General features: G+C 43.3%; 1 protein-coding gene across 1 annotated transcript in view; it reads right to left on the minus strand.

The window, feature by feature from the left end:
• CMYA5 (cardiomyopathy associated 5) overlaps nucleotides 1–18,262 on the minus strand; it is an 84,481-nt gene extending 66,219 nt beyond the window's left edge. Inside the window, exon 1 of the mRNA XM_070571540.1 lies at nucleotides 17,987–18,262. Within this exon, the coding sequence (XP_070427641.1) occupies nucleotides 17,987–18,147 (161 nt within the window). The 5' untranslated portion in view covers nucleotides 18,148–18,262. The remainder of the gene's footprint in view (nucleotides 1–17,986) is intronic.

An 18,262-nucleotide genomic window follows, 5' to 3' on the forward strand; every position in this document is an offset into this window, starting at 1 on the left:
ACTAGATTCCTTCTCTCCTACTCTCATCCCTCCCCAACCAAAGTATTCCATGTGGGCCACGTGCACAAACTTCTCCATTTACTTCAAGTAGAGAACGTCTGCCTAATAGCTGGTAAAGGTGTCACACAACCCATCAGAACTCTGGAATTACAGGAACTGTTTATCTGCTCAGATTTAAAAAGAATAATTTGGGTTTTTAAATGGGCAATCAATCTATAAATCCTTAGGGAATATCTATCCATTTAGGGCCTGACCATGACCTGGGGGCTATGACTCAATTAAATAAACTGCAGACAGATGTCTGAATCCACCCAAAGAAGTACAAAAACTCAAGCACTAAATTCTCCACTATTATGGAAAACTATGGGCAAAAAAGATGACAGATCTAGAGAACCAAAATAAATGAACTACAGTGTCACAGGGTTGGTTCATAACTTAGCGCCTACTTCAGACCAAAACGTGAGCGGGTCAATTATTTGTGGTCTTGGGAGCTCCTCAATGGTGAGAGTTCCTCCATGGCACTATTGACATTTTGGGTTCCATAAATTCTTTGTTGTGAGGGGCTGTCCTGTGAGCCGAGGATGTTTAGTATCACCCCTGGCCTCTATCCACTGGATGCCAATTGTACCCCCACACCCCCCACCCTCAGTTGTCACAAGCAAAAATCTCTTTAGAATTATACAGTTGAGAACCACTGGTATAGGTAGACCCAAGAGTGAGAAGAAAACCAGACAGTCAACCAACCACAGGCAACACTAATCCTGGCTGAGGATATAAGTGGAAAACTATGGAGGATAGGAACACTGGTGTTCTGGGATTCCCAGCTGAGGAGTTAAACACACGCTTAGCTCTTTAGCACTGGAGTTCTTCAACAGCTACTGAGTATTAGTGCAGAACAGAAACCATACCCCACCGGCCACTGCTGTCAAATTTCTGTGAAGGTTGAGTGGTGGTTGCTAAGAGACAGAACACTTCGTCTTAATAGAATGTGTCAGGCTGGGATCTTCTTAAAATAAATCAGTGAGTCAGGGTAGACTTCTCCCCTGCTGTTCCACTGACTTTTTTTTTTTTTACTACAATTATCATTCTATAAAAGCGTGGAGGATGAGGGCTAATTAGTCCAAAAAGTAGGAGAAACCTGATCAGGTTTCTTCATTTCCTTAGTGACCCTCCAGCAATTTTTCTTAAGTTTGCACCAGAGAAACAGCCCTTAAACTGTGGCCATAAAAATAACAATAATACATTTAAAAATAAAATCCAGCTCCTCTATTTGGTGGAATGAGGGTTTGACCATATGCCTAGTATATGGAGACATTTTTCTTTTTTCTGTCATTATTTAAAGGAAATGATAATAATAAAACACCCCAAGACCTCTCTCCAGCAGATGCTGCTGAGATGAGCAGGGACAGATGAAAACCGCCCAGCCCTGGAGCTTCCAGAGGGAGGACCTTCTGCCTGTCCCAGGAGAGAGGCTTGGGGGACAATGGTTAGCTCTCCTGGGCCTGTTTGGGGCAACGCCACAGAGATACCACTGGAGCACACTGCGGGTGCCCTCCAGCTACAGAGAGAGAACATCCTGGGGAATCTTCTGTGCTGCGTTTTGGGAAGGAGCGCTAGACGGAAGGAAGCGGGAGAGGAGTCAGACTGGGAAATTCTGATTAAGCAACAACCACACGCCTTCTCTTTAATTTCCAAATGCTTCTCCCTGGACTTTTGAGCTAGTCTCCAAACTAATGCTGCCAATAATCCATCAAGGAAAATTAATCATGATGTTACAGTTACCGACAAATCCTCAGACATTTTCTGCTAGATAGCTCTCGATGATTACTCATTAACACCGTTAATTATGTGGTTTCTGCAGGTGCAGTATTAGAAAGTGTGTTCTTTTGTGCATACACAAAATGTTTATAAAATTTCCCAATCTTCATTTTTTCTTTATTCTCAAACCAATGATCTATAAAGGCTGTGTGCAGAAACTTTTTCTGAATGCAGTTTATTTCTCTCTCCAATGTGGCCTTAAAACTGGAGGAGAATTGCAACCTGAAAGATTCATCTCTCAAGAACACAATTTTCAAAGTCTGGTAATAAAAACAACATTGATAAGTAAACTTTGCGTCTCTCCTCTTTAACTCTTCAAGCAATTGTCTGGGTATTTTGCATTCTTATACCCTTTCCATCACCTTTAGTGGCTAAGACATTTTAGTCTGGGCTGGCCTGGTGGCTCAGTGGTTAAGTGTGCACATGCCGCTTCTTGGCGGCCCGGGGTTCGCCGGCTCAAATCCCGGGTGCAGACATGGCACTGCTTGGCACGCCATGCTGTGGCAGGCGTCCCACATATAAAGTAGAGGAAGATGGGCATGGATGTTAGCTCAGGGCCAGGCTTCCTCAGCAAAAAAGAGGAGGACTGGCAGTAGTTAGCTCAGGGCTAATCTTCCTCAAAAAAACACAAAATTAAAGACATTTTAGTCAAATTCTGTCATGTTGGGTTGGTGGCAGGGGTGCCTGGTTCCCACCAAGTTGAAAGCACAGCAGCAGCAGCTCTGGGCTAGAGCCAGAGTTACCAGGAGAGAAACATCCAGAAGACCCAGCTGATGGTCCCCTCATCAGGCTCAGTCCCCACTGCTAGAAAAAAACAAGAAACCTTTTACCCACAACATAATGCAGACAGTGAAACCAACGTCATAAAAGGAAGTCTCAAATTCTGGAAGGAAAAAGAAACAGAGATTAAACAAAATTCCTGTTGATACACTAAGAAATAACTTGCCAGTAGCTTGTTCTAGTCTTTTTGTTTCTGCCTATAAAATCTCGAAATTTGAAGTCAGTAAAATAGACTCAATAGTTTAATTCACTTTATGGGAGACTATGTTGGGATAAATAGGCTTAATGTAAAACTCTGCATCCCCCAAATCATTTTTACAAGACTTTAAAGCAGTTCTAAAAGATAAGGTGAATTTCCCATAATATTCTCTTATTCGTCCCCCACAAAAAAGACAGAAAAACCCAGTAAAAAAAAAAAAAAATATATATATATATATACATATACACATATGTATGTGATCTAGTAAAGTGTTTCAAAAAGCATATTATAAGCAACCCTTGCTAATACTTTTTTCCCCATTCCTCAGTTGAATTTAGGTGAAAATTCAAGATTTTTAGGTACTGTCTTTAAAGATAAAGATTTTTTCCTAATTGTCAAATGTAAATTTCACTGTAGAATATGTAGAAAAGCACATACAGAAAAAGAACATTAAAATAATCAGCAATCCCAACACTCAAAAATGACTACTTTTAATATACTGGTGTATTTCTTTCATTGTTCTATCCGAAGAGGTGCTCTTTTCTTCTCCTTTTTTTTAAAAACACAAATGGTATGTTTTATAACCTGTTTTTAATTTAAAAGTATATTCTGAACATTTTTCCACGCTATTAAATATTCTTTTCCAGCAGCTATTCTCAATTTTTTTGGTCTCAGAACCACATCGTGCTCTTAAAAATGATTGAGGACCTCAAAAAGCTTTTGTCTATGTGGGTTGTATCTATTGATTTTTATAGTACTACCAATTAAAACAGAAGTTTTAAAAGTTTTTATTAATTCATTTAAAAATAGGGGGTCCAGCCCCATGGCTGAGTGGTTAATTTCACGCGCTTTTCTTCAGTGGCCCAGGGTTTCACCGGTTCAGATCCTGGGCACGGACACAGCACTGCTCATCAGGCCTTGCTGAGGTGGCATCCCATATGCCACAACTAGAAGGACCCATAACTAAAATATACGACTATGTACTGGGGGGGATTTGGGGAGAAAAAGCAGGAAAAAAAAAAAAGAAGATTGGCAACAGTTGTTAGCTCAGGTGCCAATCTTTAAAACAATAAAATAAAATAAAAATAAAGTAACTTATTACATGTCAACATCAATAACATATTTTATAAAAACTAATTCCATTTTCCAAAATAAACAAACAAAAACATTTAGTGAGAAAAGTAGGAATACTTTAGATTTTTGCAAATACTTTTAATGTTTAGCTTAACAAAAGACAGCTGAATTCTCATTTCCGCTTCTGCCTTTAAAGTGTACATATGCTCTGTTTGGACAAGTACATGAAGAAAATCTAGCCTCCCACAGATGTGTGGTTGGAAAAGAGAGGAGCTATTTTTCTTTATACCACACCAAAACTTGACAAGTGGTAGTGTTTTAAAGATTAGCTGCAATGAAGAATCTAAAAAAAAAGGTGGGGGTTGGCTGGCCTGACGGCACAGTGGTTCAGTTCACTCACTGTTTCAGCAGCCGAGGGTTCATGGGTTCGGATCCTGGGCACAGACCTGCACACCACTCATCAAGCCATGCTGTGGTGGCATCCCACATACAAAATAGAGGAAGACTGGCACAGATGTGAGCTCAGGGGCAATCTTCCTCAAGCAAAAAGAAGAAATTGGCAACAGATGTTAGTTTAGGGCCAATCTTTCTTAAGAAAAAGTTATGACAAACATCTTTATAGTCACCTCTTTCTGCACATTTGTTTTCTTAGAATTACACCTTAGGAAGTAGAATTTTATAAAAGTCAAAAACAAATTTATTTTTTAAGGCTTTTTACACTTTGCCAATCTTCCCCCCAGAAGGTTTATTAATTTGCCTTCCTATCAGGGGCCTGTACAAGAGCCTTCCATTCTTACCCACCTCTTATCAACACTGCGGGCCCTGCGAGCCCTGTCTGGAGAGTTGTTTTTAGATCATCAGAGTGTGACTGAGCTGGCTCACTCTCTGATATGAAATACAATACTTGAGATTTACGGGACTTCTCTGCTCACGGAGTACTCCTCTGATAACTCTCCCACAGTGCTTTTTTACGCTACTTCACACTATCACAATTGGTGTTGTCCATGTGTCTCTACTTGACAGTAAGATTCTTGAGACAGAAACCAAGGCTCATTATCTAAGTATATACCACATACCTGAGCCCATGGGATAGAGATAGCATGGGGTAATGGTGGAAATAACATGTTCACTTCAGAGAGACCTGGGTTTAAATCCTGACTTCACTATCAGTGTGCACTTGGGTAAATTACTTCCCCTTCCTTTCCTGAGCTTGAAGGTCAACATCAGTTAACAGGAGACTAATACGTACTTCATATGGCAGCTGTGTTGAAATGATATGTGTAAAATACCTCATACAATACTTGGCAAATAACAAACGCTCCATATGTTTGTTCTCTTTCTTTTCCTTTCCAATGTTGAATTAACCTTGTGAAGTCCAAACTTTGTGGATCTATAAATCCACTTTGATTTACTAATAAGACATAATTAATTAAGACAGAAGTCATCTCCTTAACAATGATTACCTCTGGAAAGCATAACTAAGCAAAATTGATGAGTTTTCTAAGTCTTCTTCCCTGCGTCACCCAATCGTTACTTATTCTGTCAGTCACTCAAACATCTATGAGTGTGTACTATGTGTCCCAAAGACAAATTACACACAGTCCCCAAACGAATAGGAATGTAAAATGAAATCTTTCTAGTGCCAGAACACCACTTCTGTGATCATGTTAAATCTGAATTCAGGGAAAAACCATCCCCAAAGTTATGCTGAGAGAGCTGGTCCAACTGTACATCTCAGAAAAGAGAATCTGACACTACTTGAGTCTCATTTCTCCCCTTGACCACGGACATAGTAGCCATCTTGTGAGTTGGAGCACAATTCTTCACAGGAGGACTGACCTAGGTATACAGATAAAAGGATTAGAAGGCAGGGCCGGCCAGAGACACAGCTGTTAAGTTCCCACACTCTGCTTCAGTGGCCTGGGGCTTGCTGCTTATCAAGCCGTGCTGTGGCAGGCATCTCACCTGAAAAATAGAGGAAGATGGCCACAGATGTTAGCTCAGGGCCAATCTTCCTCAGCAAAAATAGGAGGATTGGCAGCAGATAATAGCTCACGGTTAATCTTCCTCGAAAAAAAAAAGGGGGGGGAGGATTAGAAGGGAATGAACTCTCTAATTACAGATAGTGAAGAAATTTCAATAGAGCTTTGAAACCCTAAAGCAGAGATACCCAAGTGTATAAGATAGGTCATGTTGAGACCTAAATTAAAGACTTGTTTGTTTTTACCATAAAATGAAAAGTCAAATCTAGAACAAACAGTGATAGTCAGATTTAGCTGATATTTAATGAGAAAAAGTACTTCAACCTCAGATGGCTCTATTTGGTCATTGCTCTGTGTTATATTTTCAATTAAATTCCTTATGGAAATATTAACCAGTTGATTTGTTCCACTGTTTAAATAATGTGTTTTTACATCCATACAAAAGGCAAAATCTACTGCATCATGTATTAAATGTTCTGAGGATCAGGTAACAAACTGAAGAAAGCCTAGCCCAGGGCCCATGCTCTTCTAGTGGACATCTGACCTCTCTTCCCATTTGGTAAATTCCCCACTTGGCGGTCCTGGAGGAGGTAGTGCTGACAATGCCAGCTGCTCTCCCAGTGCTGACCTTCACACCCATTCCAGACTGACTCAAGAGCTACTGATGAAAGAAATAGATGGTGGAGCTCTTCATTCTCTCCAGTGGTAGCAGAGGTTACAGCTGTTGCAATATTGAGCTGCTGGTATGGAAGTGGCAACAGTACAAATCGTGACATCTTGTGCCCAGTAATAATGGCAACCATTTCCTCACCAGAGAACGTCTTTTCAAAAACAGCTTCATTGAGATATAATTCACATACAGTTCGCCCACTTAAAGTGTACAATTCATTGGCTTTTAGTATATTCAGAGTTGTGAGGCCATCACCACAACTAATTTTAGAACATTTTCATCTTCCCAAAAACAAACCCTACACTCCTTAAGCATCATCCCCCTAGTCTTGCCCTGATCTAAGCAACCACTAATCTACTTTCTGTCTCTCTAGATTTGCCTATCCTGGACATTTCACATAAATGGAAATATACACTATGTGGGCCTTTGTGTCTGTCTGCTTTTACTTAGTGTGTTGTTTTCAAGGTTTACCCGTATTGTAGCATGAATCAGTACTTCATTCTTTTTTATGGCCAAATGATATTTCATTGTGTGAATATGCCATATTTTCCTTATCCATTCATTAGTTGATGGACATTTCAGTTGTTTCCACTTTTTGGCTATTATGTTGCTAGGAACACGTATACAAGTTTTTATGTGGACATACATGCCCATTTCTCTTGCGTATATGCATAGGAGTGGAATTGCTGGGTCATGTGATAACTCCAGGCTTATCTGTTTGAGGAACTGACAGACTGTTTTCCAACGGAGCTGCACCATTTTACATTCCCACCAGCAGTGTATGAGGATTCTAATTTCTCCACATCCTCACCAACACTTGTTATTTTTGTCTTTTTGATTATAATCACCCTAGTAAGTGTGAAGTGGTATCTCACTGTGGTTTTGATTTGCATTTCCCTGACGGCTAATTATGTTGAGCATCTTTTCATGTGCTCATCGGACATTTGTATATCTTCTTTGCAGAAATGTCTATTCAGATCCTTTGCCCACTTTTAAACTGGGTTATTTGTCTTTTTGTAATTGAGCTGTATAGTTCATCAGATCAGTTTTGAGGCATGGTTTTAAGGGTTGTTCTTGGCTACCTAAGTCTACTTTTCCACACTTCTCAGGATTCTATGAGCTACCAATATCCTTTGAATAAAGCAATTTTCTGCTTAATCAGGCACAGTTAGCTTCTGTTGCAGCTCAAAACTCTAACTGACATAGACCCTGGGAACACGCAGCACCCCTCATCTAGAGAAAATCACTTACACAGGCTTTACCGGCAAATGGAAACGTGTTCAGTGGCGGTGTTGTTACTAAACCCTGAGTTTCTGAATTCATGATTCTAAACTCTTAAACTATGCAGACTCATCTAAGGGAACTTATGGGATTGACAAGTGGAAACTGCGGCAGGCTGAGCAGCAAGTAGGAACTGGAGCAGAGAGAAATAGAAAGAAAACTCTAAGAAATGGTTGCCGTTTCTTGTCATTTTTCTCCAAGATAAAGTAGGCCACCGATTCTTGTGAGTTATTCAGATGATAAGGTGCTGATGTTCTGAGGCCAGCAGCCCTCTCTCTGCCTTGGCCCTGCAGCCATAGAAGCTGGGTCACCCTGCAGCTCCCTGCCAACCTAGGCTGGGATCCAGGGACTCCGCTGGGATTTTCCTTCAAAGGGTCAAGTCTGCGAATAAAGTAGGCGTCCTAATTCTATCAGCCGATTTAACTACACATTTGGTTATCAGGCAATTTTAGCTCCTCTATCAACACTGCTAACTGTGTGTGCTTTCTCCCACCCCCAGCCCGCCTTGTGTATCCTGGATTCTCTAAGGAGTCAGGAAAATGAGAATATCCTCTCTCCCAGAGCAATCTGAGCCGAGGGTTGGGAGAGAGTCATTTTCTGCAGTTTCCTGGGTAACATCCTTAGCTCCTCCTCTAAGCAGGAGAGACTGAGGTACATCTATCGCACTGTCTGCCTGTGGTACCCTCTCCCTTCTCTCCTAAGCACCCAAGTGGGTGCCCTCTTGTCCCAGGACAGTATCTTACATCCTGTATTTGAAGGGATTTGTTCAAAAGGGAATCCAATCTAAGGCAGATGCTGACAGGTTTACACTATTAACCCTCTCCAAGGGGCTTGCATTTCTATGTCATTAATCTCTCTCTATTGACTTGCATTTTGCCAAATTCAAAGACTACCACTCCGTTCTCATTCTCCGGACCCCGTTTTGGCTCCTAAGAACAAGATGACTTGTTAGGAGTGTGATGATATGAGCAGTGTTGATCTCAGAGAAGGAAACCTGAGATCCTGGGACAAAATGTTTTGTCGTAAGATCCAACCACTTATTCATTCAACAACCATTTCTTAGGCACCTACTGTGTGCAGGACACTGTGTTCTAGCTGCTGGAGATGCAGCAGAGAAGCAGGGCCCCTGCCCTCATGGAGCTTCCACTCTAGTGGTGGCAAGAAACAATAAATAAACAAAAAGATAGCATCTCAGATAGGGATAGGTGCTATGAGGGGCAATGTGAAATGGTGATAATGTGATAGTGAAAGCCTGGAAGAGAGCCGTGAGGCAGGGCAGTTGAGAAACCCTCTCTAAGAAAGTGACGTTTGCACTGAAACCTGCAGAGTGGATCTGGGGAATAAGTGTACTAGGGAGAGAAAACAGCAGTGTCAAGACCTGGGTGCAGGAACAGGGTTAATATGTTGGAGTTTCAGAAAGAAGACCGCGTGGCTGAAACGCAGCGAACATAGCAGAAAGGGATGAGACGAGCTGAGAGAGGTAAGCAGCTCAGGTAGGGCCTTGCAGGCTTGGTAAAGACGCAGAGACGTCAAGCATCCTGCTCCAAAGCACACAGCTAGTAAGTGGCAGAGCCAGGATGATAACCCAGGTCTTGTCAATCCTACCAGGTGTTTCTGCGCTGTAACCTGCTTTATGCCAGAAAGGTGCCGGACAAAGAGGGGATTTACTGAAGTCCTTCCTGGAGATCCCAAAACCCTAAGAAGAAACAAACACTGTTGTCTCACTCTTTTCTGCACATTCTCTCTTGAAAAAAAAAAATACTAGATATGAAAATTCAAAGTGCATCATGGTAAATCCAATAAAATTCTGTTTTTTAAGCAGAGGATGTCACTTTTATTGGTATTATGGTAAATACCTATTGAGCACTTACCATATGATCCCATAGAGCGTGCACAGAAGTTATTTTGGTGTTGCTCTGTTTGACCTTATGAGGATTCAGTCTCACTGGATTGCCTAATGTCTATTTTTAAACATAAGATCTACTCTCCCTAGTACACATTAGGAAACTTAATATAGCTAAGGTGCTCGTCAGGATTAGCTACTATGTAGATTTTCTTGGGTCTTCTATGTAGATTTTCTGAGTCTTCTATGCTTTGCTTTTAAAATTAGAAGTAAACTGAAGTAATTATTTTTAAAAACTAAATTTACACTCAAAAAAAAGAGAAAGAAATTTGTTAATAAAGACCAGACATGTGCATATTGTGTATATATATAAAATCTTGAGATAAGCACTGAACCCATGAGTTTTCTAGCTCTGGCTCTGCCATTAGACCAGGGCTGGAATCCCTGGCACACTTACCAGCTGTCCTATACGGGTTAAATTACTCAGTGCTGCTAAGCATACATTTTCTTCCATAAAGTGGAAATGAAAACAATGCCTGTATCATAGAGCTACTGTGAAAATAACTCAAAATCACAAGTGACACTGCTTGGAACGGTCCAGCTATTCCTTGAGTCAGTGCTGGTTTCTCTTCCCTTCTCTGGGTCTCTATTCACTCATCAGAAACATCAGCGGGTCAGGGAAATGATGCTAAGGTGTCTTCTAGAATAAGGGTCAGCAGCAGCCAGGCTTTCCTGCCAGACTTGAACTACAGGACCGTGAGACCTTTTGCTGTAGGCTGATAGAGAAGTGCTAGCAAGACAGACCGGAGACTGACAGAAATCTCCCAGGGGAATGAGCAAGGAGGCTTCAAAAACTGGGACTTGAAGGACCAGGGTCCTAGTGGACCCCTACCTCAGCTTCCCGAGGCCGACTCATTTTACCAAGGCATTGTCTTCAACTAGTTACTTGTGAGATGATTTGTGTCACGTCTGCCCTCTCCAGAGACTAAACTCTAAAGATTAGAAGCTGTTTGGTTGCCTCACTCCATGTTTGCGTTGCTTCACACACAGTCCGTCCTCAATAAATATTCGTTGAATGAATGAGCCTCCTTTCTCATAGTAGACACATTTCTGAGATCGGAGGTGTCATGAGTTTAGCTAAGCTACTCCATGCTATTGCTGCCCTGGCATCCATTTTTTTTAACCAAGTGGCCCCCAGGGGGCTTAAACTGATACTAGCCCCTCCTGCCAGCACACGCTCTAGATAACAGCCCACAGAGTCACAAGCAGATGGAAGAACCTGATGTGACTTCCCCAACAGTCCTGGGGATCAACACTCTCCCCCACGTTCCAGCACCTTCCCCTTGTGTCTCCCTCAGGTAAGGCCTCCTTGGAGCTTACCAAAACCCCACTCATTTTGGTTGGAATTGACGGATGCAGACAGCCTGGGAACCTCAAAGCACTCCACCCAGGCACCCTAATAAAGGTGTGTGTCCCAGGTCCTGCCTCTCTGCCTGCACTCTGCCTTGGCCTCCCCATGTATCCCCTTGAGATACGCCACGTACTTCCTCCAAGACCTGTGAGTGATAAACGTCTCTACTTCACTTTCTCTTGTGGGCTTTTATGGAACTTCAGCACACTATCCTCACCCTATGCTCCACTCAATAAATGTTAATTTAACAAGTCATAACAGGAGGAAATTAATTGTATTTACAGATCACCAATTTTAAGTGCCTTAGTTAAATCAGCCACTAAGAGGAAATTTGTGGTGAACGTAAATTTCCATTTAGCATGTGGACTTTTTTTAAAGAGAAGTATACTCAACCAAGCAAACATAGTAACGGCTCCATGAGAGGGCTTTGAGCATTTAGAGTTTGGTAGACCGAACAGTAGCATCAATTCATCCTCCCACATATCTCGGACTTGATCGGATTAGGATGTGGAATTCTGGAACTGGATGCACTCCAGTTGCCTTCACAGAGGACTTTCCTCTGGACAAAAAACAAAGCCTATTCTTACCCTTCCATCCATGATTTGGCTCAAGGGTCAGTCTAGGGGAGGTTTCTGACAAGTCACAGAAGGTGGGAATGATGACCCAGACATCCTAATTGAACAATCCCTCAGTGCTTATCACTGTCCCCTCCAAGCTACTGTGTTTCCACAGTCACTGGGCATTGTCAATCCCTGGTAAATGAATGGTCAACAACCAACGAAATTCTACCTAATCTAACAGATTCAATATCCCAGCTATATCTGCTTCTTGCAGGAGTCTGGATGACCCGACATTCACTTGCTCATGCATTTGTTCAGTTATTCATGTCACTCACTTATTCATTCAATAAATATTCTCAGTCCTGGAAATCCTGAGTGGTTCTGGATGAGAAAAAGAAAGCTCAGACAGACCAGCAATTAGCAGCACAACAGCTAGGACCAGGAACTAGAGGACTATCCAACCATATTGTGCCTGGAATATCTTTCTGCCCAGCTGCAGTATCTCCTCTGCAAAACCTTTCTAAATCTGATTTTAAGAAGAATATATGTCTCTTCTCTAGTCCTTTGTTAATATCTTTAGCGTAGTACCTATGACATCATGTTGGAATTAAGGGCTTCCCCTCACCAGACTGAGAGCTCCTTGAGAGAAGCAAGTGTGCTATCAATCACCTTTATGTCCCTGGTGCCTAGCCCAGGGCCGAGCATGGAGAGCTCATTATCCGTGGAGCAGTTCTATGGATTCCAGGGAAGCTGATGGATTTCTGCATTGTCCAATATGGTAGCCACCGCCACATGTGGCTACTGAGCGCTTGAAATGTAGCTAGGTGGGGGGAATGGAGACATGCTGTAAATGTAAAACACGCTTCAAATTTCAAAGACTTAGCACCAAAAAAATGTAAAATACGCCATTAATAATTTTTATATTGATTACACATTGAAATGATACTACTTTGGATATTGGGTTAAGTAAAATATATTATTAAAATTAATTTCACCCATTTCTTTTTAATTTTTTGTGTAATGCGGCTATTAGAAAATTTAAAACTACATATGTGGCTCACGTTATATTTCTCTTGGATAATGGCGGGCTAAACCAAAGATTACTATTTTAGGTGCTAACCTCTTGCACATGATTCTCTAAGTTTTCTGGGTAGGAAGGGGAATTTGGTTATATTGTCTGAATTCTGTCAAGGCTTTCATTATGCCTAGGTTCAGAATATCCAGGAAAAAGGAGACACTTCTTTTTTTTTTTTTTTTTTTGCAAAATTCTATCAGTCAATATTTCTTACACTTTAGTAGGTTTGCTGTTTTAAAGAAAAAGCAATTCCAACTCTTGCTGTATTCTCCTACATTGAGTCAAAGTCTTACCAAGGGCATGTGATACCCATGCAGCCAACACTTAAATAGCTCTTCAGTTTATGGCTCCAAGCGCCTGGGTTTTATCCTCTCTCCGCCCTCAGTCTCTGGCATCCTGAGCAGTCACCCCTCCTATCTCAGCTCCTTCCACTGACCTCAAAAGAGGGCCAGCTCAGATAACACACTTGTCAAAACACCTAGGTAAGCACAGCAGTGGGAGACACCATATAAATAGATACATGGAAACAGAGCGCTCCGTACCGATAACAAAAACCATTTACAAACCCCTTCACCTTCCAAGAGGTTTGCTTCCTACAATGATTAGTTAAATGGAAATGTCACTAACAGTTTTAATTCTACCAGCTTAGAGAGATCTATTTTATACCTGCATGGGCAAAGCTGCAATTAAAGGTGATTTTTAAGTTTTTGATACTGCTGTGGCAAAAAATCCTCTGTATTTAAATGGAGAATTTAAAATTGACCAACAGAAAATGATCCAAAACAAAAATACTGAAAAATTTCTAAGTGATCTGTGAGAAAGACTAAAAGAGTCGGGCTTCATGGGTCTACAGTGAGAAAAACATAAAAATAATGAGTGTCTGTTTACATATCTCCCTCCATAAGGGAGACCAGGATTTGAAACATTCAGCACAGTGCTTGGCTTATAGTAGGTGTTCGAGAAATATCAGTTGAATGAATATATGAACATTTGGGGGGTTACTATTTAATGGAATACTGCAATTGCCACGTTTATCTTGGGTTTTTTTCACCTTGAGTGATATGCTAGACAGTACACAGCTTCCTATTTTACTCAGGATACAGTTTGAAGGCCCTACTACGGCCTACAAAGCCCTACATGATCTGTAACCCAACTACCTCTCACACTCATCTCCCACCACTCTCCCCCTTCCTTAGTCTGCTGCAGCGACCTGACCTCCTAGTGTTCCTCCAACAAGCCACACATTCCTGCCTCAGTGCCCTTGCACCAGCTCTTCCCTTTCTTGAGAACATTCATTCCTTCAATCTCTGCTCAAATGTCAACTCATCAGAGAGGCTTTCTTCACCAACTCATCCAAAACGGTATAACCCTGATCCTGCTGTATTTGTGCTCAGGTCACTTACTGCTACCCGACACATTATGCATTTGTTTATTTGTCTCCCCAAACTGGAAAGTCACTCCTGGGAGGGCAGGAACTCTGTTCATCTCGTTCAGTCTGTACCCTGTGTGCCTAGAAAGTGCCTGGCACATAGTAGCAGTTCAATACACATCTGTTGGAGGAATAAACTAACATTCAGTTGGAGTCCAGACACCTGGATCTAATCCCACTTGTACTATAAAAAAGTTGTGGACTTTGAACCCATGTCTCCTGACACCGTTTCTGCATCCATAACAGGATTGGTTGGGGAAAGATGTTTCTAAGCCTCTCGCAGCTCTACATCCTGTGGTTTATCTGCTTTTCACATACAACTTTTGTATGACATTTAAGCAACCCGAAAATCTCTTTTTGCCATCCACAAACGACAGGCCCTCTGGGCACTTCAAGACAAGCGAGGACCCTGATCAAAAGGCCCCAGGTGAAGCCTTCCCCAGTCCTTCTAGGCTGGATGGCCCAGGACTTTCTCCCCACTGAGGAGCTTCATACAGACCTTTTCTTCCTGAAATCTCTTCTATTTTCTCCACCTAGAATGTGAACACCTTGAGGACAGAAATGGATTCTAGGAATTTTTGTATCCCCAGCACCTTGCATGGTCCACGTCAGCTGGCATTCCATGAAGATTTCGTGAATGAATGAACACAGGGAAGCCAAAGTGAAACAGGATCATTACTCACATTGAAAACTGAGACCATCGCTCTCCCCTCTTTGAGGAATGGTGGGCAGAAGGGAAAGCTTTGCTGCCAATACCGATTCATCTGAAGGGGTGTAAGAAACTAAACTTACTGGAACCTCCTAAAGGCTGAGCACTCCTACACACATTCCCATAGTTTATTTAATCCTATGACAACCTTATGAATTAGGAATTATTACTCCCATTTTATAGATGAGAAAACTGGGGCTCAGGGAGCATACGGAATTTTCCCATGATAGAATGGCTAATAGGATCCACACGCGGGCCTCTTCATGCCATATGGCATATTCATATCACTGAGTGATACATTGGAAGGGTAGTTCTTTGATCCAATATAAGTATTAGCATGTGGAATGGTGAGCTTTCCTGCACTGGAAAAGCATTTTTATAATTAAAGGGGTTTTTTCCCTTGATTCAGAAAGGTGGATGTAGATAATTCTATATATGGTCCCTGAAAGGATAAAGAAAAGATTTACAAGTAGATTACACTTTGTGCCTTTTGAACTTTTGAAAGTAAAGTTTATTTTTTCTGATGATAAAATGCACTATATGTTCATTATAGAAAAACTGAAAAATACAGATAAATATAAAGAAAACATTTTAGCCATTACCCCATCACTCGGAGACAACCACTATCAACCTTTTTCATCCTTAAGGTTTCCACAACATTTATGAACCTCTGAGAAAATGCAGAGGCAACTTTTCCATTCAAGAAGGGGGAAAACTCCCACTATTATTCAAAGGGATGAGGTCTTTCCTTTTGCTCTTCTGCCCTTTCGTCGTGGAAGCTAGTTGGAGCCATTCGAGTTTCACCAACAGTAAGGAAGGCTCCCTCTTGCAAAGGCAGGGAGGTGGCGAAAGCCTGGCGGTGGCTTGGAGTAAACAGACCCAAACTCACATCTCAGTTCTTACGTCTACCTGCCTTAAACCCAGCAAATGATAAAGAGCCTCACTTTCCTCATCTGCAGCAGGACAGTCACCTCACAGTGTTGCTGGGGGGGTTTAAAATGAAAAACACATGTTAACACTTAGCACCGAGACCGGCACAGAGAGAGTGGGCTGGGCCCTCCCTTAATTGTAAAACTTTGGTGGAAGACACGAAGGACGGGGTGAAGAATGAGGGAACATCATTCTTACCTCCCAGCCTTTAGAGAACATTCCTAGTTCTCACCTCTAGTGTCAGAAGGAAAAAGAGCTTAGGCTATGTTTGCAAACACACACAACAAGACAGTTTGATTTCTGACAAAGCTTTGAAGTAGGAGAAACTCAGGGATTCCCAGCTCCCTTAGGAGGTGCTCCCCACTGACACCTCTCTACCTCTACTTACAGCTACCACCTCCTTTGCCCTCGCCCCCACTGTGGTTCAGTCCCTAGACGTCTCCTTGCTTTCCCTCTGCCGCTGCCCGTCTGAGCTGAGCCCTCCCCAAACCCAACTTTCTAATCTGCCCATCAGGCTAATTTTTCAATAACACCAATCTGTTCTCCTAAATCCTGTTCGGAAGTTTACTGATTTCTTGTTACCCGCATCATCAAATCCAAAACAAAAAAATGTGATGGTTTTCAAGGGTCCCCCTCCCCACACCTCTTCCCTTATGTTTCCCTCCACTCTGCTCATTCTGCCCCCTGCCCTGGTGTCCACCTTACATCTGTAGTCAGAGCAAGCTGAACTTTACTGCAGATGAATCTTTACCTGAAGATCTTGACCTTGGTCAGAGCACAATGCAATCTCAGAGTGGAGCTTTGCATCATTGTCAGCTGCTCACATTTTAGGGTAAATGAGTTTTTAGATTCCCTGTGGGTAAATGTTGGTTGGACAAGGATATGAGGATCCCGGACACCACTAAGGGAAAGATTATAAAGGCTGGGATTGACAGATTTCCCCTTTTCAACACTGCCCAAGACTCACAGGTCCCTACTCCCCGTTCCATTTCCCACAGGTGCCTTCTCTTCTGCGTCTCCTGCCCGTTCTCTAAGGCCCAGGTCGTGCCCCTTCTTCTCAAGGCCATTACACTCTCTTCTGACCTTCCACAGAACCCGAGGTTGGTCCTCCCCATCCCTCTCATTTTTTCAGCACATAGTCTCATGCTCCCCGTATTGCTCTCTAACTTCTTCCGTAAAGTCCTTGAGGGCAGGCACTGTGCCCACTCCCCCCTTGGTAGTTGCTTGGTAAATATGTGGCCGGTATTTCAGACTTCTTATCTGACTGACTATTCACCCTAATCAATGACACTTTCTGAGCATTTCAACATCAGCTCTGCTGGCTTTGGTCGGGCAACACTTTTCACTTTGGGTAAGATGGGCATTCTGAAACGCTGCACATCCATCTGTCACCCAGAGAGCCTTTCTACTGATAGTTTTAGATTCAGGAAGGGCCATCGCTGACTGACAAAACAAAAACACAACCCATACTCAAAGAGAATAAGTGAAAGTAGAAACAAATCCGTACAGAGAGGAGATGAGTCCCACTGCTCTCATTTCAGGGCCTTCACGAAGGTTGGGAGGGAAGGAGCTGCAAGTGGAGGGAGACCTATGTGTTCATCTCGTATTACCCAACCAGGTTCACATTTATTGAGACGTTGATATTTGGGACCATGAGAAAAAGAAGCAGGATTTTAAGAACAGGGGTTATTGAAACTCATGCTTCTTTTCTTCAAATAATTTACGGGCCTTTGCACCAAAATAAAGTCCCCTTATAGCAGCCTGGCCCCGTGCTAGGCATCCAAGAGACCTCCAGGCATTTGAAGGTTCCAGAGCAGCCTTCCCTGCCTCTGTCTGCCTCCACGCCTACCTCATACCCCCTTCTCTCTAGCTCCGTCTTTCAAGATTGTGCCTGTGCCTTGGGCCAAATGCAAGCGTTTCTGCACATTCCTGCAGTTCGGCGGGACCCTAAGCAAATCCGCAGGAATGAGCAACAGCGCCGGTCACAAGGAGCCGGGCTGGGGGGCGGGCCGGGGGAGGAGGGGGGGGAAGTTCGCCGCGGCAGGCGGGCCTGTCACTCCAGCTGACAGCCAGCACCTTCACCTTCCAGTTCTTTACCAAGACGGCGCCCCCAGAGAGAAAGCGCTGAGATGCAGGGAAACGAACTCCAGCTGAAAAAGACGGGCCCGGGCCGGGCGCGGCCCCCCGGCCGCCTGCGCTCGCCGCGCCCGCGGGAGACCACCTACCTGGCGTCCGGCTCCTCCTCCGACTCCGCGGCCGTGTCCTCGCCCTCCTCGCCCTCCTCGCCCTCCGACTCCTCCTCGGTCTCCAGCGCTCGGGGGGCCTCCTCGTCGGCGTCGGAGCCGAAGGCGCTCTCCCCGGCGTGGGTGCTGTCGCTGCTCGCCATCGCGCCTCGGGGCCGGAGCCGGAGCCGGAGCCGCCGCCGCGCCTGCTGTTCTCCCTCGGACTGCGCCGCCGGCCCGCGCGGCCCCGGAGGGCGGCTCGGGTTCCCGGCCCGGGGG

The sequence above is a fragment of the Equus przewalskii genome, chromosome 13 (assembly GCF_037783145.1).
Source record: "Equus przewalskii isolate Varuska chromosome 13, EquPr2, whole genome shotgun sequence".
Classification (NCBI taxonomy): Eukaryota; Metazoa; Chordata; class Mammalia; order Perissodactyla; family Equidae; genus Equus; species Equus przewalskii.